Source organism: Octopus sinensis, linkage group LG1 (genome assembly GCF_006345805.1).
Source record: "Octopus sinensis linkage group LG1, ASM634580v1, whole genome shotgun sequence".
In the NCBI taxonomy this organism is placed as follows: Eukaryota; Metazoa; Mollusca; class Cephalopoda; order Octopoda; family Octopodidae; genus Octopus; species Octopus sinensis.
In genome coordinates, this window is record NC_042997.1 from 162,123,137 (window position 1) to 162,145,236 (window position 22,100).

The 22,100-nt window shown below is 34.6% G+C and overlaps 1 protein-coding gene across 1 annotated transcript in view; it reads left to right on the plus strand.

Annotated features, from left to right (window-relative positions):
• The window catches only part of LOC115212150 (pre-mRNA-splicing factor SYF1), a 43,777-nt gene that overhangs the window by 2,539 nt on the left and 19,138 nt on the right, over window positions 1-22,100 (plus strand). The window contains exons 2-14 of the mRNA XM_029780993.2: window positions 66-214; window positions 3,295-3,418; window positions 5,182-5,379; window positions 6,099-6,233; window positions 7,411-7,575; window positions 9,535-9,679; window positions 11,152-11,224; window positions 11,962-12,040; window positions 13,374-13,493; window positions 16,217-16,317; window positions 16,453-16,528; window positions 17,513-17,599; window positions 18,676-18,789. Coding sequence (XP_029636853.1) covers window positions 66-214; window positions 3,295-3,418; window positions 5,182-5,379; window positions 6,099-6,233; window positions 7,411-7,575; window positions 9,535-9,679; window positions 11,152-11,224; window positions 11,962-12,040; window positions 13,374-13,493; window positions 16,217-16,317; window positions 16,453-16,528; window positions 17,513-17,599; window positions 18,676-18,789 — 1,566 coding nt within the window. The remainder of the gene's footprint in view (window positions 1-65; window positions 215-3,294; window positions 3,419-5,181; window positions 5,380-6,098; window positions 6,234-7,410; window positions 7,576-9,534; window positions 9,680-11,151; window positions 11,225-11,961; window positions 12,041-13,373; window positions 13,494-16,216; window positions 16,318-16,452; window positions 16,529-17,512; window positions 17,600-18,675; window positions 18,790-22,100) is intronic.

Sequence of the window (22,100 nt, forward strand, 5' to 3'; positions counted from 1 at the left end):
AGGTGTAATCACTTATATTTTTGCCAACCATCATTATACTGTATGTCTGTCTTTTACATTTCCAGGAAGAAGATGATCTTCCTTATGAGGAGGATATCCTTCGAAACCCCTACTCTGTCAAATGTTGGCTTCGTTATATTGAACACAAGAAAGAGGCTCCAAAAACTGTTATAAACATGATATACGAAAGGGCCATTAAAGAAATGCCTGGAAGGTAATGGTATAATTTGGAAATATGTCTTTATTATTCTTGTTTGATTATTTAGTTTGACTGATGAGAGCAGTGCAGTAGATGTTCATATTCAGCCTCTGAGGCTGAGGTCATTATGTAAAATGTTAGCAACAAAAGATTTCAGATGGTTGTGTATCTGGTAGCATGATTTGATCAAAGTGTTTAGTGTGAGATGATTTTTAGAGTAAGAGAGAATAGGAATGAAGCGGGGAGATGAAGATGATAACGAAGTTTAGTCCCAGTTTAACTCTCACACAGTAAACCTGGTTACAAATGTTCTAACCCAACCACCTTATCTTTTTTGGAGTAAGTAGGGTGACATATTTAATGTTTTTGTGCTTATTTGATGCAGTAGGTGTCATCTGAAGGAAGTTGGTTTCTATTTCTAGGCAAATGAACAATCATATAGAAGTTTTCTTGTCTCAGGTGAATTGGGTGGGAGTGGTATACAGCTTACCATATATACTCATATACAAATCACACTCGTTTTGTCTTATATCTGGTTTCCGCATTTGACTCATGTATAAGCTGCAAGCTATTTTCTATAAGTACTGTTTGTGACATTGCTTAAATTTATCATCATCTTTTAACATCCTTTGTCCATCCTGCCATGGGTTGAACGGTTTGACCAGGGCTGGCAAACTGAAAGGCTGCTCCAGACTCCAGTCTGATTTGGCAAGGTTTCTACAGCTGGATGCCCTTCCTAATGCCAACCACTTTGAGAGTGTACTGGGTGCTTTTAGTGTCACCAGCATGGGTACCATTTGCATGACACCAATATCTGCCATGACTGCGATTTTACTTGGCTTGATGGGTCTTCTTCTCAAACACGACAATGCCAAAGGTCTTGGTCATTCATCATTGCCTCCATGAGGCCCAACACTTGAAAGGAGCTTTTCATATGATGCCACTAGCATCAGCCACTTTACCTCTGTGAGGCCCAATGCTTGAAAGGTGTTTTTTATGTGGGCCAGGCACAGATGCTAGTTATGTGACACCAGCATCAGCCATGACTATGATTTCACTTGACTTGATTGATCTTCTCAAACATAGCATATCAACAAAGGTCTCATTCACTGGTTATTGCCTCTGTGAGACCCAAAGTTCGAAGATCATGCTTCACTACCTTGTCCCATCTCTTTTGGGGTCTATCTCTACCACAGGTTCCCTCCACAGTTAGAGATTGGTACTTCTATACACAGCTGTCCTCATACATACCAGCGCAGTTGTCTCTCTTGCACACCACATCTGATGCCTCTTATGGCCACCTTTTCTCTCAAGACATTTACACTCTGTCGAACATGCACACTGACATTGCACATCCAATGAAGCATACTGGCTTCATTTATTTCAAGTTTACGCAAGTCCTCAGCTGTCACAGCCCATATTTCACTGCCAAGTAGCATAGCTGTTTGCATACAATCATCATACGATCTGCCTTTCACTCTGAGAGAGAGGCCTTTTGTTACCAGCAGAGGTAGGAGCTCTCTGAACTTTGCCCAGCCTACTCTTATTCTCACAGCTATGTCTCGGAACATCCACCTCCACTTCTAACTTGGTCACCTAGATAACATAAGCCATCTGCTACCTCTAGCTCACCCCACTGGCAGTTGATGGAGTTTATTTTCATACATTTTCAGTGTTTATTGTACCTGTGCATCTTCTACTCACAAAAGCTATTTTCCATGTTAACCTTCCTCTGATATTGTTGCACCTCTTATGTGTCCATAACTTACACTAGGTACATCTTATGGAGTTTCTACCTATACCTTTTTTTACAGATTTAGCAGGGCCATCTACCTGAAGGAATTTATGATTTGTCTGCCTTCCTACTTACTAAGATTTTGGCTTTTGCTAGATTAACTTATAAGGCACTTTGATTCTAGACCTTGCTTCCATATCTGAAATGTCTTCTCTAGTTCTGGTAGTGATTCAGCTATAAGAACAAGTTCATCAGCATAGAGGAGCTCCCAATGTAGCTTGTCTTAAATTCCTCTGTTATTGCCTGGAGGACTATGGTGAACGAGAGGGGGCTGAGGACCGATCGTATGTGAACTACTACTTATACCCTAAATTCTTCGCTGTGCTTGTTGCCAGCCCTCACCTTACTGCAAGCATCCCTGTACATGATTTGTACAGCTCTCACCAACCATTCGTCTATCCCTAGTTTCCGCATTGACCTCCAGATAAGGGATTGGGGGACCCTGATGAAGGCTTTTTTCCAAGTCTCTGCAGCATTACTGTTAACAGTCTATAGTCACTGTTGTTGCACTTATAATAATCCTCATCTATTAAAGTCCAACTGTTATATGGGTTGGGTACTTATTTAGTTTGTTACTCTGAAAGTTCCTTATCTAGCAATTCATTTTCTGTTCTTTTATTCTTTTACTTGTTTTAGTCATTTAACTGTGGCCATGCTGGAGCACTGCCTTTAACACCGTTCCATATATCATATTGAAATTACCCCATTTTTCAAAAGCTTTTGCTATCATTTCACTTGGAATACTTTCTCATTTTTCTTTCGCACCTTGTACAGCAATATCTCTGTCTACTTTTACTTACCTAATGCTAGACCATTTCTTTTCATGAATCTCATACACCACTCAATTGAAGCTTGGAATTTTTGGAGTAATATATTTACTTTGATAGTTGTAATGCCTGGTCATGAAGGAATATTACCTTACTTGGAAACTGGTGAGGGTTGGTGACAAGAAGGGCATCCAGCTGTAGGAAGTCCACCTCAACAAAATTCTGTCCCATGCTTGCTTGTGTCTGATGTTAAAATGATCATGATAATAGATATATAGTCACTATGATTAATGATCACAGAATATGAGGACCAAAAAGTTTAGTTCTATAGCAAGTTTGAAAGGTTTAGTTGTGTTCATGTGTAATAGTGCTAAACTATTTCCTTAATGTTTATAGTTATCGTACAAACTCAAAATGGTAAATTTATTAAAGGCTATTCATTGTTGAAAATCAGTTGGAAATTCAATTAAAATCTATTATAAATTTTGAATACTTAAAGTAATTCTAAAAATTTTTTTGTTTTTCTCTTTTAGTTATAAATTATGGTATAATTACTTAAAGCTTCGACGCAGACAAATCCGTGGTCGCTGTATCAGTGACCCTGCTCATGATGATGTGGCTAATGCATATGAAAGATCTTTGGTCTTCATGCATAAGGTATATGTTATTTGGTTTTGTTTGGATTTTACAGTTTTCCTCCTATGTCTATGGCATTCTTCATTCATAATTATTCTTCAGAATGCTTAATATAATTTTTAAAGCATTGAGCATTTTCCTTTTGATTTACTTTAAATTATATTTTAATACATTAATTATACTTTAATGAATTTGTCACTAATAATGCATTCATTTTGTGCTAATTAAATTATAAATTCTGTACTCCAATTTTTTTTTCTCCATATATATCAAACATATATATCAATAACTCTGAATAAAAACTGATACAGAAGTGAACTACTCTAGTCTAGCTTCAGGAAACTTCTCTAGTCCCAGTGGCATGGTAATATGCACCTAGCCATACTGTAAGACAAATACAAAAACAAAGTTGGTTGATTTTCACTGTGTGCTAGATAATGTGAACCATAACAGGATGCTGAAACCAGTCCAATGTATACCAGCATGGGAAAATAGACAAAGTGTTGTTGATGTTGATGATGATCATCATCATTTAATTTGCATTTGGTATTATCATATTGGCCATGTGAGTAGAACATCAGAGATTATCCTAAAGATGCTACCGAAAGGACTTAGCTATTCTTAGCTGTAAAGTAGACCAGTTAAGTGACTTAATCATCATCATTTAATGTTCAGCTTCCATGCTAGTGTGGATTAAACAGTTTGACAGGATCCAAAAAGCCAGAGAACTTCATATGGTTCCAATGTTTGTTCTGGCATAGTTTTTTTAACCAGATGCCCTTTCTAATGCCAACCACGTTATAGTGTGTACTGGCTGCTTTTTCATGACACTGGCACTTGTGAGGTTGCCAAATAACTAACAAGATAAAGAAAAGCCGTTTGACTGAGTGGGGTTGTAGTAAAAAGGAAGATGACATGCCAGGTGTTAAGCTAAAGTATGACCAAAGGACGGACAGATGTCTTCATATAGAGAAAATATGTGGTTTCCCACACATTATATTAGGGTGAGTCATTGGGAATATGTGGTTTCCCATACATTATATAATTGTGAATAGTTGGAAAGAAGACAATGATAGTGGTGATGATGTGCATTTCATAAATGTCTAACTTAGTGACTCAGGCAATGTGAGTGAAATTGAGTTTCACCCTCTTGAATTTTTCTATTTTTTGTCTTGCAAGTACCTGGTGACCCTATCAGTGCAGGTGCCACTTAAAAGCACCCAGTCCACATTATAAAGTGGTTGGTGTTCAGAAGGGCATCCAGTTGTAAAAACCTTGCCTGTGCTTGTGCCATGTAAAAAGCATTAAGCCCACTCTGCTGAGTGGTTGGTGTTAGGAAGAGCATCCAGCCATAAAACTTCTGTCAAAACAGTCTGGTGGCAGCGGCAATGAAGAAGAAGAAGAACTGTGTGAAAACTTGTTGGATGGATTGCACCTCTGTTTCAAAGATTCAGCTTGTTACTTTTTATCTCAGTGTTTCACCAGATAATTATGTTAAAACTGCACTTCTGTCAGTGAAATGCTCAGCCACTTACATACTAATTTAATGACCATCCTGTTTTATTTTGGTGGGTAATGTACTTTAGACTACATTAGCCAGTATTTCCTTTTTCCTTTCAGCTGGTAAAGTGTGACTTGAGGGATATTTAGTTGCAATTTTTTATGTTAAGTGACCTCGTATTGACTGTTGGTTTTTGCTTGTTATGAATCCTCACTGTGTGCTACTATACACTCGTATATTATAAACCAAATAAAAACTAATGGTTTTTATATTCTTTTCACAGATGCCTCGTATTTGGCTTGACTATTGCCAACTTCTTATGGACCAATGTAAAATTACCTCCACTAGATATACATTTGATCGAGCTTTGCGTGCTCTCCCAATCACTCAACACCATAGGATATGGCCTCTATATTTACAACTAGTAACTATGTATCCCTTACCAGAAACAGCTGTCAGGATCTATCGACGATATTTGAAGGTAATTTGAGGTCTAAAGTCTTTATATATATAAATATATTCTTTTTGTATTTTCATAAAAGCTAAGTTGTGAAGATATTTTTCTTCCTTTTTTTCCTTTAAATTGATATATGCTTTTTGTTTTATCATAAAGACTGACAAAAGTCAGTGATTGATATTGTAAGCATTTATTATCAGGATAAACACATACTCCTCATTTGTATGTTTGTGAATATAGGTATCTTATACATAAAAATGCTTGTGAAAAATTCTCTAAGTTTATAAAGATAGTTGTACTGTAAAGTATTAAACTCTTAATTCAGAGTTTAATCTAGCCTACAAGTTCCCCCTTTTTTTTTAAATCAATTAATATTCTTCATTTATCATATTTTTAATTTAACAAGTAGGCAATTCAGTTGCTCATTGTCCAAACTAATGGAGGATCCTTCAACGTATCTTTATCAAAATGTAACATCTTTTACCATATACAGTTTTAGTTTAGATTCTTTGCCAGAAATATACAGAAAATGATACTGAAAAAATTTTTACATCAATCTTTTACCAAAATGATTGTAATAATTCTTTTGAAAAGTTTTCATTTAATTGTATGTATAATCATCTCTCTCTCTCTCTCTCTCTCATCTCTCTCTCTCGTCTTATACTTATTTCATTTCAATATAATCATGTAAATAATCTTCACTCATTCTAATATTACTGGTTATTTTATGTATTTCTTTATAGCTTAAGAAAGAAGATACTGAACAATATATTGATTACCTAATATCTATTGATTGGCTTGATGAAGCGGCACAACGTCTAGCAACTATTATAAATGATGAACAGTTTGTCTCAAAAAAAGGAAAATCTAAACATCAAGTAAGTTATTCCACTGATGGACTTCAAGCATTTAAATCATATCAAATAGTTTATGGTGTGTGTGAAAGATAGTTGTTCATCACTATGTTGTTATCAGTTTGGCATTCAGCTTCCTGATTTTGAAGGACTTGCTATATAGCCTTTATATATATCTTTTAACATTAATAGAACCAAAGCAGTACTTGTATATAGAAAAATAGGATGAGTGTATATCTGAGGCTATGAAGAGAATTAAATTAACTAGCATGCAGTCTGTATTTCATTAACTAAAGAATATCATGATTAGACAATGTAGTATCTTATTATTAAGAGATTATTGAAAATTAAATTAAATGTTCATAGGCATAAGAATAGTAATGAATTATATATATTTTTCCTACATTACCAACAGATTATAAATCTCATCTAATCCTCTTTTAGTTAATATAGTTAATAGAATAGTTCTACCAATGAAAATATAATAATTCTACCAGTTACACAGCATGTGATTTGTGAGTACAGATTAAAGTAGGACAGAGTTCAGACAAGAATATAACAGATCTTAATGTATACACCTGTCATTGCAAAGTTTTCTTAAATATACATATATATTTTCACAATTTACAAAGACATTTGTCTATTGTATGTAGAAAATGTTAAAGAGATAATTGACTGGAGTAAAGACATGTAAATAGTGTATGCTTTTAAACTAGTAAAAGTTATTCTGTCAAGGCCGTGACAAAACATTAACAGCTGGCTAAATGTGAGAGGGAGAAATGAAACAGCTTACCAATAGCTGCCAGTGATGGCAGAGAGAAAGAAATTGCATGTTTTCTTTATGTAGCCAGAAAATGGCTTACTGACTACTACTCATAGATTGACTAAAATAGCAAACAGAACTAAGATGAAACTAAAATCTGCATAAGATTATTAAGGGGTTAAGGAAAACATGTAATGTAAAAAAAGCAATTGTAATATAACAAAAATATACAATTTTTATTTAAATTGTGCAAGATGTATTTTCATTTGAAATCTCATCATCTATGTTTTCTTTTAATTATAAAATAAATGAAATAGCTTTCCTTCAGCTGTCTTTTCCTTCTGTTGCTAAAAATAACTGAAAAAAAATCTATTTGTCTTTTGTTTGGTATAAAAAGGTTTATGTATGCTTTATTATTCAATTATCTTTGTATTTCAGTTATGGAATGAGTTGTGTGACCTAATTGCAAAACATCCTGACAAAGTAACTTCTCTAAAAATTGAACCAATTATTCGACAAGGTCTCAAATTATACTCGGATCAAATTGGAGTCCTTTGGAATTCAATGGCTGATTATTACATTCGAGGTGGACATTTTGAAAGAGTAAGCAAAAATATATTTTAATTCCTATCAACAATTTCTTTTCTTTAATAACAGATATTGTTTTTTCTTTAAATGTCAAGGGGGATCCTTAGAAGTAGTAGATAATTTCTGTTACACAGACAACCAAATTAGCAGTGGAGGAAAATGCTCTGAAAGCATACGGCTGGGCAAAGTTGAGAGAGCTATTTCCTCAGAATGAAAGACAGATTGTATGAAGCTATGCTACATAATGGCAAAATGTGGGCTGTGAATGCAGTTCATGCAAAGACTTGATACATATGAAGCCAGCATGCTCTGCTGGATGTGCAATGTCAGTGTGCATGTACTACAAAGTGTTAATGTGTTGAGGTAAAATTTGTTTATAAGAGGTATCAGATGTAATGTCTGGGAGAGAAGACTGTGCTGGTATGGTCATATGATGCATATGGATGAAGGCAGCTGCATAACAAAGTGCTAAACTCTAAATGTGTAGGGAACCTGTGAAGGAAGACCTAAGATCATGTGGAATGAAGTGGTGAAAAATGCTTTTCAGTTGTTAAACTTCACAGAGGAGATGACAAAGGACCAAATTGATTAGCAATTTATTGTGCTTGAGAAGACCCATCCAGCTAAGTAAAATTGAGGCCATAAAGACACCTCTTTTATGTCCATATCCCTGTCAGACCTCTCCCCCCTCAACCCATCATCCTAACACCTCTCCCTCCTTCCACTTATGTTCTCCTCTTGCTGTAATTCCCTCCCTTCTATCTCACAATTTCCTTCACACACTCACAGTCCTACATGCACTCATGTCCTTGTTGAATCTCATCCTCAACATATCCTCCTAACACCACCTCCCACTCATTGTATCCACTTGCTACATTCTCTTTCCCACCTCTCCATCTCCTGCTTTCCTTTCACAATCTCAAACTCACTCACTCTATCCAACCTTTAGTTCCACTTCATTTACAAACACTTCCTAGTTACTTGAGTGTACTACCCCCATCACATCTTCATCATCTCTCTCTCTCTCGCTCCCCCTCCCTCCTTCCCCCTCCCTCTCTCTCTCTCTCTCTATCTATCTGTCTATCTAGTACCCATGTTTCTCCTCTGCTGCAAAACTCCTGTTTCTGTCCCTGTATTCATACTCTAACCTCTCCTCACCTAGCACAAAGCACCTCTCTCAATACACCCAGCTCAGTTGAGAAGTCTTGTCCTATCTGCAAGTTATCTGGTAACCTCACTGCTGCTGGTGCTATGTAAATAGAATCCAGTATACCCTGTAAAGTGGTTGGTGTTACAAAGGTCATCCAGTAGTAGAGAGTATTGCCAGAGCAGATAGTAGAGCTTAGATAGTTAAAATTTAAAAACTTTGGTAGTTATGGATGTTTAGTTAACTAGGAAATATTCACCAACCTGTTCTTTTGATGAAAAATACTTTGAAATATTGTATTTCTACTTATTTATTTATTTAGTTTTAAAGTAAAATATATCATTATCATCATTGTTTAACGTCCGCTTTCCATGCTGGCATGGGTTAGACAGTTTGACTGGAACTGGTAAATAGGAGAGTTGTGCCAGGGCCCTTTCTTACCCCAACCACTCCAAGAATGTAATGGGTGCTTTTTTACATGTCACCAGTGTGGGTGCCATTTACATGACACCAGTAATAGCCATGACTATGATTTCCGGTGTCATGTAAATAGCACCCATGCTGATGACATGTAAAAAGCACCCGTTACACTCTTGGAGTGGTTGGCATTTGAAAGGACATCCACCTATAGAAACCATGCCAAATCAGACTAGAACTCAATGCAGCTCACCAATATATAATTGTCATAATTGGCTTATCATCTTTTTTTGTTCTGTTATATTTTTATCTAACGTTTCTATAATGCTGCATTTTAAATTTCTTTTCTAACATTTATAAGTGGAAGATCTTTATATGATTTTTACTTAAAAATAAATTCTTTATATCAGGCTCGTGACATCTATGAAGAAGCTATTCAGACAGTCGTAACAGTCAGGGATTTTACCCAGGTATTCGATGCATATGCTCAGTTTGAGAAAAATATGGTTAGTGCAAAAATGGAAGCAATGTCTGATTCAGGAACATCTCAAGAAGGTAACATTGTGTTTATTTATTTATTCAACAACTTATTTATCAACTAAACTGTTATCCCTCTTAATATTTTTAAGACTTGTATTAGGTAGCAAGCTGGCAGAATCATTAGTACGCCAGGCAAAATGCTTAGAAGCATTTCATGTTTTTATATTCTGAGTTCAAATGCTGCCAGGGTTCCCTTTGTCTTTCACCCTTTTGGGATCACTAAAATAAATACCAGTTGAACACTGGGGTTGATGTAAATGACTTACTCCCTCCCCTGAAACTGCTGGCTTTGTACCAAAATTTGAAACCAATATTTTTAAGACTTGTGAATATTATAATGCTTTTTTGTGTGGAGGAGTTTTGTATTTAGAGATTTATTATCTAAACCAGTGGTTCCCAAGCCTTTTATTTAAATGAGTTTTCTCACGGACCCTTTTTCAAATGCTTGTCCTTATGTATTTATATATGAAATTTTGAATTTAGTTCACAGATCCCCAGTACTACCTTTACAGACCCCAGTTTGGGAACTACTGATCTAAACTTTATAAACAGTCTATATTGTGTTGATAACCAACTGTTAAAGAAATTACTATAATAACTGTTAGAATACAAATCCAACATGAGTTTCTTGGCTCTCTTAGTAAGAAATTAGAGTTGTGAAAATACTTTTGTTCTCAACAGAAATATGTATTTCCACTGCTTTATTGGTATTTACTGTAGTAACAGCACCCAACTTTTCTCATCTTTGCTGACAAAACTAAGTGGGATATATGAACTGAACATGTCTTCTTTAAAACATGTCTTTTTTTAAATATTTTTTGAAAAGCTTCTAAATTTGTTTGTTATCAGAGATTAATTTTCTGTATCTAAATGGAAGCATTTCAAAGTAGAATCATTAATGCATTTTAGAAAAAGTCACCTATGTTTCAAATGTTAACTTGAGTGCACTAAATGCTGGTAGTATGGAAGCTCTAATTAAGAATCATACTCTATCAGTGACTCAATATATCAATTATATATGGTCCAAATATCTGTGATTCAGTTTTGGATTTCCAGTCTTTATGTTGAAATGCAAAACATATATGCTTAAAAGAAATATTCAACAATTTTCAATAAGTTAACATGATTCTGCATCTTGTTCTATTTTAATGGAGAAATTATGATTTTTGTTCTGTGATATTTAACATTTTTGTGAGCATATTTCTATCGATATACATATATACTGCCTTTGTTTCAATTAATCTTTAAAATGATGAAGAATTTGGCAAAATAGCTTTGTCATTATTAAGCTGGTGTCTGGAACATAAATTGGCATGGAATTTTGATGGAAGATTATTATTTAAGTTGCTTTAAAACAATCAGTTTGTGTCATAGAACTAAGAATGGTCTCAGGCAGCACGGTATCAAAAGGGTTTAGATGATCTCTTCAAAATATTCTGACAATTTATGTATCAGTCTAGCATTCTCTCCTTTTATCTAATTATCAGATGATCTTGATGTTGAATTACGATTAGCAAGGCTGGAACACTTGATGGATAGGCGTCCTCGTCTCTTGAACAGGTAATGATCATAACCATCTTCATTTCTCTTTTAACTCCTTTACAACACTATAAAATACAGCAACTTAATTACATGTTTTGAACTTAAATTAACATTATAATGTAAGCATTGGGAAAAATATGTTCCTTTTGAATTAGCAAATGTCTATTTATATTACACATAATACAAAGACTACTATAATATTTGAAATAAAAATATGCTTTAACATATCTGTAACTTAATGTCAAAATACATGGTATGTTTTTAATTTAACTCTTGACTCTGAACTACTTTGGTAAAATGGATCAAATGAATTCACTCTCCCAAATGTTTGCTTAGCGCCTGTTTAATAGTAATGTTTTCCAGTTATAGATAGACAATTTTCGCATGGTTCATTGAAATGAAATTTGGATTTGCAACCTATAAATCCAGCAAATCTAGTAGTTGTCATCTATCAATAATAGAATTCAGTGACAGATTACTTAATTCACCTAGCAGAAATAAATATATAGCATAAAAAAATAAACTGAAAGTTAAATACCTGCCATTGCTAAAAAAAATATTAATTTTATTTGTTGCTTATAGAATGTATATTTTAAGGATATTAAGATCTGATAAACCTAAAATCAAGCAAAAATATCAAATATTTGGAAATAGAGATAATAATGCTTTTAATATCATAAATTATAATGTTTGATAAAGCGAAGGAAAAGTGATCTAATAACTATTAAGTCTTATTAAATACTTTATATTTTTAGTGTATTACTACGTCAGAATCCACATAATGTCCATGAATGGCACAAAAGAATAAAACTGTTTGAAGGAAAACCTCGAGAGGTATTTCTTTTTGTTTTTTTGGTTTTCTTTACATTTATATATTCAATATTATAATTTGGTTATGTACCAGAATTAAGATTCTGTAATTATTAACTCCTATTTTACATTCAATTCATGAATAAGTTTCATCCTCTTAAAAAAAAGAGACATAGGAGATGATAAAATATTCATACCCAATATTAATACTTTCACTAAGATATATTTATGTATGTATATGTATGCATGAATGGGAGCCAGTCAGGTGGCACTGACCACAGCTACTTGACTCAACAAGTTTTCTCAATCATATCTTATCACCCAAGTACTCTTAAATGAACCAGACATGCAACACTGGCATCAACCATGGCTGATATCTCACTTTAGTTGCCGAGTCTTCTCAGTCATAGCATATCTCCAAAGGTCTCGGTCTCCTGTCATTGCCTCTATGAGGCCCAATGTTTGAAGGTCATGCTTCACTACCTCATCCCATGCCTTCCTGGGTCTATCTCTTCCACAGTTAAGGAGTGGCACTTCCTCACACAGCTGTCTTCATCCATAAGTAACACATGACCATACCAGTGCAGTCATCTCTCTTGCACACTAAATTTGATGCTTCTTATGCCCAACTTTTCTCTCAGGATGCTTACACTCTGTCATATATGCACATCCAGCGGATCATACTATCTTCATATACATATGTATATATATTAAATAGCCTCAGGCCGACCAAAGCCTTGTGAGTGAATTTTGTACATGGAAACTGAAAGAAGACTGTCATATATATGTGTATATTTGTGTGTGTGTGTGCGCCCCCACCATAGTTTGACAACCAATGTTGCTGTGTTTACATTCCCATAACTTAGCAGTTCAGTAAAAGACACTGACAGAATAAGTACTAGGCTTACAAAGAATAAATCCTGTGGTTGATTTGTTTGACCAACTGTGGTGCTCCAGCATGGCTACAGTCACATTACTGAAATAAGTAAAACAATAAAAAAAACTATACATGGCTTTATCAGAGAAGATAGGGCAACAACCATCACCTTGTTACAGGGCTTCTGACATGAGTTTGAGTAAAGAGAAGAATAAACCACAACTCATGAGTTATCTTCAATCTTGAAAATCTGACTCAAATGCATGCAACAGAATGGACTCTGTTAAAAGCACCCAAAGCTCGGATTGTTTTTTTAAACCAAGTGACTGATTAAGTCTACCACACTGTTTCCATTTACACAATTTCAAATCTATTTTAATAAATTGACACTAAGTATAATGAGAAAAAAAATGTTGTAAGAAATATATATTTTTCATTTTGAGTATTTCTTAAATTCTCGTGATTATCTTTTATTGGTAGGTTATCAACACTTATACAGAAGCTGTCCAGACAGTGGACCCAAAACTAGCCACTGGAAAATTATACACTCTTTGGGTAGAATTTGCTAAATTTTATGAAAATGCTCAACAAATTGATGATGTAAGTATCTCTTTCTCATGTTTTTATTAAAGAATATTAAGTTTTTTTTCAAAATCAAAACTTTTAACTTTTTTCTTGTAAGAGAAAGAAGTATATTGCTTAATTTCGACTGAGGTTTATTGCTTGCACCTGTTTTGTCTCCAAGGAAATAAATAAATAAAATTAACCATGTTGAGAATTGAACTTAAAAAATATTTTTAATCTGCTTAAAATCATCATCATCATCAACACGATTATCATCTAACATCCATATTCCAAGTTGGCATGGATTAGACAGTTTGACTAGATCTAATGTGTCTGAGGACTTCATTGAACACTAGTGTCTGCTTTGGCATGGTTTTTATGGCTGAATGCCCTACCTAACACCAACCACTTTCCAGCATGGACTGGGTGCTTTTTTTGTGCCACCTGCATTAATGAGATCACCATGCAGCTTGCAGGACTTTGATCCCTAAGGGAGATGGTAGGGTCAGTTTCATGCTATAAGACAAGGGGAATTATGGGAGAATGGGACAGAGCAGGTACCTCAGAAGGATCTGCATTGATACTCACACCTACTGGGAGTAATGAGTGGGCAGAGAAAGAGAGAATGATCAGTAGGGGCTGCAAAACATAGATAATGGTGATAAGTTGACCAGGTGATCCCACAAGGCTCAAGCTGAGTATACGTGAGTCAGTAGGTGGTTTGCAAGGTTGTATGTGAAGGTGAATGAAGGGTGAGGAGGTAAACTGTCAAAATGAGTAGGGTTGAAGGGTAGATAAAACATGATATGAGGTTCTCAAAAAGACACTCCCTCCTTGCAAGCTGAGTTCTGGAAATGCTATACTTTAGGTTCTCCACCCATTACAGTGACTCCCCATCTAGGCAGTGCTATGCCTGCCTCTTCCCACCACCCCAGCAACTATAATCTTTTTATTATTGCTGCTCATCTCCCCAAAACTCTTCTGTATCCCTCTATCTTCCTCACAGCCTAATAGTAACAAATACAATGTATTGATAATGTATGTATAACATTCTCGTAAACATTCTTAACTGTAGTGGAATCTCAAGTGAATTTTCTGCCTATTATTATGTAAATGGTTTATTTTTAACTGCACTCTTATTGTGCAGCTAAAGATCACTGTCTACAACTGAAGCAAACCATATTCTAGCCTCAATTGAAATGTATTCATCCACTACTGTAACACACATACAATCTTCAGGTTCTGTAGTCTCCCTGATTGTTGTCTGGTTCAATGCCAAGAGCATCTCTACTAACTCTTTAGAAATCTCTTATCGGTTCCTCCCTCACCAAATTGGCTCTAGAAATGCCAATAATGCCGTTATGTTTGCTGCCTAATTTGCTTCAACACTGCATGGAAAATGTAAAGATGTTCTCTGAATTCTTCCTTCCAAATATTCTTTGTCTTATCTCACCACCTTGCACATACAGCTGCTGAGTGTGAAATTTTCTCTGGCTATCCTCATTAAAGGAGACCATCCTAATAATTCGGTAAAGATTTACAGTCTAACACACAACTACTGCCCCACCAATTTGCCTCATCCACTGTCATCTCTTCTGTTGCTACATTAGTTCTTGCTCTTCTGACCTAGTAAGTTGTGTATCACCTCCATCAAATTTATACACTGAACTATTCCCAAGATGGTAGAGCAAACATTATGTGGTTCACAACTTGTTAGAAGTTGCAGCCAAATTGCCCTCAGATTACACACATTGTAACAAATGAGAAAACAGGCTGGTCAATTTCTGGAATGCCTTTTGCTCAAAGGTCTGCTAAATAAATCAAAGCTAACATCACTTTCATGTATTTTACCAGTCTGAGATCCTAATTTATCATCCATTTGCAGTTACAAGGTTAGGTGAAATATTGAAGGCAATAGAATATTTAATATTAATATTTATAGACACCAACATGGCTATGTGGTTAAGAAATTTGCTTTGAACCATGTAATTGGAGTTAGGGTTCTACTCCATGAACATTGTCAGTTAATGTTCTATACTATAGTTGTGAATGAAATTTGGAAATTAAAGTGTGTGTGTGTGTGTGTGTATAACAAGTTTTTCTTGCACTATTTTTTTCTTCTCTCCAGACCTTTCCTCTTTCTGATGATGAGCCATACTCATAATGTTACACCCCTCATCTTTTTTCCATCTTAAACTGAGAGTCAACCTAATACATTGACTGTGTACATCGTATTGGCTTTTGTTGTTCTGCTTTCATTTTTATTTTCAATTTGCCTCTGTGTGTGTGTGTGTGTGCACGTGCGTGCGTGCATGTTTGTGTGAGTGAGTTCATATTTCCTTCATCTTTACTTGTATTTACTGACTGTAGACAATGAACAGCCTCTCTAGGCAGTGTCATTAGCTTGCAGTCAACTACAAAAGCACATTCAGCCTTCTTCATATGTCATAATTCATTGTACTTTCATTGCAGACTCATTCAAACACTACCATATGTTTCCAATTCATTGCATAACTATATCCAGGTTGTTCATTGTTTGATTGACTGCAGAATTATTACCTTGCTTGGAAACAAGTGACAGATAGTAACAGAAAGAGCATCTAGTCATAGAAGATTAGCTTCAATGAATTCCTTCTCACCCATTGCAAGCATGGAAAATTGGATGTTAAAAACAATGATGATGATACTATTAGCATGATTTAGTGAATACTGTTTGTTATCTCATTGCTGTAAATTATTCTGTTATTGTGTTATTCTAGGCTAGAATAATCTTCGAGAAAGCTATCAAAGTACCATTCAAACACGTTGTAGATATTGCCTCAGTTTGGTGTGAATGGGCTGAGTTGGAAATTCGTAATGAGTGAGTAAATCATATTTAAATTACCTTCATCTTATTATCATCATTATAATTCACGTGATCACTATTTCTTAATATTGTCATGATATTCTTATCTGAATCAAGAGTGCTAACTGAATTATTCTATTTCATTTCTAGAAATTATGAGAATGCTCTAAAATTAATGCAAAGAGTAACTACACCACCTTCACGGAAAATTTCTTATCATGATGAGGTAAGTAAACATCGCTGGTTATTGAATTTGTTAAAGATGGATTGAGAACATCACAACTCAGAGAAACTGCATTTGATACTAGTGAGAAAGAAATCTTTCTTTCAAATGAGATTCTAGCAGACTTCATGAAACTAAATAACTAATCCTCTACAAGCCTGTAAGGGATCCTCCTTTTGGCCATTTATCTTACTAGAAATATTAGTCTTGCCTCCATCAGACCACAATTAAATATCTGTAAAAAAGGATATATTGGATAATGTGGTCTGAAAAGAAAGACATGTTTCTCATTAGATGGACTGTCTTTGATCATTGGTTAGCATAATTCAGGTTGACCTGGACAAACAACTTCTTTGTGGTTATAGAACTTGCTACGAATAGCAGCTAAATATCCCACATGTCACACCCTGTTACTAAAATGAAAGAGAGAACACACTAGATAAAATACTATTGCTTTAATAAAATAAAAAAAACAATAGTCATGATTGGAATGTCTTTCTTTATAGATCAGAGCTGACCTGCATCAAAGCAACAGCAATAAAAAAGTAACTTGATTTTAGCACAAAAATATGCATTGTGTAATTAATATTATTATGAATATACCTGAGAAAAGGGATGTAGATAATATTGAGGAATTAATGAAACTATGTATATTCTATTATAAATATTACTTTATAAATGAGGTGCAGGGTTAAGAAGCTTGCTTCCCAACCATGTGGTTTGGGGTTCAGTCCCACTACATTAACCCTAAACCAACCAAAACCTTGTGAGTGAATATGGTTGATAGAAGCTGAAAGAAGCCTATTGTGTAAATATATTTATATATAAGCATTTCTAATATTTGTTTGTTATGTGCATAAATGGAAGGAAATGGTTGTTAAAAAGTACCATTATTTTAAGAAACATCCAAATGGTAAGTTGGCTTAGAGCATTTATTAATTATTGTTAAATTTTCAATTTCTAATGTTCTTCATACCTATTTTATAGACTGAAACAGTCCAAGATCGTGTACACAAATCACTAAAAGTGTGGTCATTTTATGCAGATTTGGAAGAGTCATTTGGTACATTTAAGGTATGTTAACATTAATTATTACTTCTCTTTAGAAGTTGGCAAGCTGACAGAATCATTAGCATGTTAGGCCAAATGCTTTGCAGCAATCCTTCCAGCTTGAAATTCAAAACTCAAATTCCACTGAGGTCATCTTTGCCATTCATCTTTTCAGGGTTGGCTTTGTGCCAAAATTTGAAACCATTCTTACTTCTTTTTAGGATGATAGATTGGTAGTATCCTTAGACATCAGACTAAATGCCTTGTGATATTCCTTCCTACTCTTTACATTCAGAGTTCAAATCCTACTAAGGTCAGCTTTACCTTCAGGGAAGTATCAGTCAAGTACTTGGGTTTATTTAATTGAATAACCTCCTTCCCTTTAAAATTTCAGGCCTTGTGCCTATGTTCGAAGCAATTATTACGTATTTCTCATTTTCAAATTTTTTGTGTCAGTGTGGCTCTGAAAACTTATGTAACAGACTATTTTCATTTTTCATTATTTGTTCTCTTCTACATTTCATTCCTCTTCCACATTGGCTATCATCTAGAATCTTCCTTGTAATTGAACTTCTGAGAATTTCCAAATGATTTTGGTTGCTCATTTAATATGGAATCATATTTTGGTAATTGCTTGAACCAAGGATAAAATTCTCTACTCTCACAGAACTCAAGATTAATATAGTTTAATTCATTCTCCCGCCTTTTTGAAAATATTTTATAACAATTTATTGCATTTAAAATCAATAGTATACATACTTTTTAATATACTACATAAACTTCGCTCATATTTTATAAGATAACAGTTTAATATAAGGTGTGCTGAAAAGTTCCTGGCTTTAAGGGTATCTTGAAAAGCCTGGTTGGTGGCTCACCTTTCAAGTTCTTTTACAGGGCTTTGAAAAACTGAAGGACCACTGCAATAAGTGTGTAAATCTGAGAGGGAAATATTTTGAATAAAATCATAATTAACTGATCCTCCTGTATTTTCTTTTACCCAAAGCCAGGAACTTTTTGGCATCCCCTCGATTGCAGCTCTAAATATGAATCTTGTGTCAAATGTCATTTTCATTTATTTTCTTTTTAATGTAATATTTCAGAGTTGCAAAGCTGTTTATGACAGGATTATTGATTTAAGAATTGCTACACCACAGATTATCATCAATTATGGCATGTTTCTTGAAGAGAACAACTACTATGAAGAAGCATTTAAAGTAATTTTTTTTTTTCATGTTTTAATTCCTGTTATTGACTGTCTAATTATATATGCACACTAGGGCGATTACTTTTTTCAAGTCAAGTAAGATCAAAGTACCAGAAGGTGAACTTTATGGTATAATGACAAAAAATCATAATCATTTCTTTCTTTGACTCAAAAAACTCCCCCACTGATTACAATATATTTAACAACACTTTTACTACGGGCATGCATATATTGTTCAAGTAATAAGACATACTATTATGCATTGTTAATGTAATAAGTCAAGCTTAATGCAACAGCAGTTTTCAAAGATCTTTGTTGGTTAAAACAAATCACAGATCCAATTTTTCAGAAGACCTGCAATCTTATTTCTCCATTATTTTTACTGCACATTCAGCACATAAGTTTGAACACTGAACATCTTGAATTAGTGATTCTTCAAGATTCCTTTCAAACTTTCAAACATTTGCTTGCTTTAGTATATCCAGAAGCTGCTTCTGAAAGTTTCTGGTAGGCCATGCTGTCAAGCCTTTGATCACAAAACCACATTTCCATCCAGTTTCTGCTGATAAAACAACACATTGTAGAATTTTTCTCTACTTTGTGGTAGAAGCATGTATGTGAGGATGGCCAAGATTGCTCGTGAATTCCAACATGCATTGCTAAGTCTAGGAAGTTCTCTAAACTTAATTTCTGGGAAAATGCTTTGTTGCTGATAAAATCGGAAAGCATGACCAAGTTCATATAAAAACCAAAGTTCATCTTTCCAACCTGAATTATCATCCATTTGAAGTTTTGCTTTGCCTTGTTTCCATTCCGCCACTAAAACCTCATAGTTTATCAAATAGTCTATGAACAGATATGATATATTTGGTGATGAAGTTTTTTCTTTCAGTGTATCATCCATCACATGTTTTAGGAGGCAGTCTAACACATGATGTTGGCAACCAATGTATTGAGGTGCAGGATATCCATGCTTTACAAATTCGTTCTGATGTTGAATGACCTTTTCAGTATGTGTTTCCTGTATTTACACTACATGTGTTTGTCATGATCATGTTGATTGCTGATCACAATTAGTAATCATCCAAAACTTCCTTTAGTCCCTGAAAAATGTTATCTACTCAGCCAATCTTCAGTGCTGCTAATCTAATTTCTCTTGTGTTGTTTTTCACTACAACAGCTTGTCTTACTTTACCCTTCATAACCTTTCCATCAATATGGAGCAGCCACTGGTCATATTTTAAAGTTTCTTTTAGTTCCTGCTTCATCTATGCAGCCTCTCTCATAGAGGCTTTGTACACACCTGACTGTGATGAAGTGGGGAGTAGTACTCCTTCCTCTCTCAACTGTTTGCAGATGTTGGCTGCTTTATGACTGCTTAAATTCTTTTTTTCTTCAGCAAGTTCATTGCTCTCTGAGCTGAGTGATGTTGTTTAGAGATGCCAACTTGTTCGTCTATTGGTAATGTGGTTTCATCTGCAGAATCAGATGATGATGATGATGATGTATCTGCAAGAAGTTGGGCACCTATTAGTGACATCAATGCATACAAAAAAATTTGTGTAATATTTGAGAATTTTTTACGCATGTTACTTTTACCTGCTTCAGCATATGGGAGAAACGCTTGTGAAGTTGAAGCTGACACTCTTGATGAGGAAAGTGTTCACTTTGAAGGGTGAACCATAGCTAACCAAGATGTGGTGTAGTCAGTTATACTGCCACTTTGAATTTGTGTACTGTAAAAGTCGTTGTCTTCTTTAGATAACCAGCTGCCTTGTTGATTAGTAATATCAAACAAATCTTCAAAATTTTGACCGGGTTTCAGAAATTTCAAATGGGTATCATACCTTGTCAGCAGAGTATTTACTTTTCTTACAACAGACTTTAATGTTATACACAGAAAATCAACTCCTTTAAATGTAATAAAATAGTCTGAAGTACTAATGCTGAATGTAATGCGAGTTTGAATAAGACAATGTAAGGGTGATGCAATTGAAAATAGAAATAGTTGACGGGGGAGATTTTTGAAAGTTTTAAAAAAAGTGAATTGCTAGTCACTGTTTTCTCATTATTTCTCATAGCAAGTCACCCAGGCCATGTTCAATTTCAGAAAAAATTTAAAAAGTCATTACTCTGATGTCCACACACTTTTATTCATTATTTGGCAAGAAAATTAATCTTGCCAAATATAATTGTTATTTTTTTGATTTGCTTCATTAGCTTAATGAGGGTGTAATGTTGAAGGTGTTGAGGTGATAGTATATATCTTTTAGTAAGAAAATCTATGAATAAATTTTATTAATTGATGGTTATCAGAGTATAAGGCAATTAATAGAGAGACAATATAGCCATGTATTTTGGAAGTATTATCTTTGCTACACCAACATGTTCTTTGGTTCACAGAACAACTCCATGATTTGTAGTAAAAGACTAACAACCAAAGATTAGGTCAGGTGTGGGAGGTATGCAACATTGCTGCATTCACCATTTATCAGTATATTCCTGGATCCTCCTGGGTGACCTGCCAAGTTGAGTTCAAGTCATTCCTCATCAATACAGCTAGATCCTCAATGAAGAAAACATGACAAGCAGGGTCTAACCCTGAAAATCAAGCAACATGGCCATACAGTCTAAGCTGGCACTCCTAAGTCATACAAGTAACTGGACACGTCACAGTTTCTGAGTAAAGGATACAAAATCCAACCAATGGTAGTTGGATGCTAAATCTGAGCAATGGTAGCCCATAATCCTGCAAAGCATCTTGGTACCAAAGGAGTTCAAGCAGCTCCTAAGGGCCCTGGACAGTATCCAAGTCTCAAAACTGTGGAGGGGGTCAGAGAAGACCAGAGACCTAAAGACCCAAACCTTTATCCTCTACTGATATCAACAGCACTAAACAACCAAAGAATAATGATTATAGTTTGTGTATGTATTTATTATCGCTAAAGTATTTGTTTGTTCAGGTAGCAGAGTTTGACTTTCTATTTTATCAATATTATGGAATACTAATTAATATTATAAAAAAATTTTTTAAACTTCAAGCTAAATTTGATATCTTTTAACCCTAATTTTATTTGTGATATTAAATATATTAAAGATCAAGTATCTTTAAATAATTCTAACTGCTATTGAATAATTCTTATCAGCTCTTATTAGGTATGATGATAATGATGATAATGATGCCTAATAAGAAGTGATAAGAATTATTCATTAGCAGTTAGAATTATTTTAATGTTTGGGTGTATTACAACTCATTAGAAAAAGGTAAAAGTACAGAAATGACGCAATGATAGCCAAAAGTGCATAGTAGATAGGATAAAG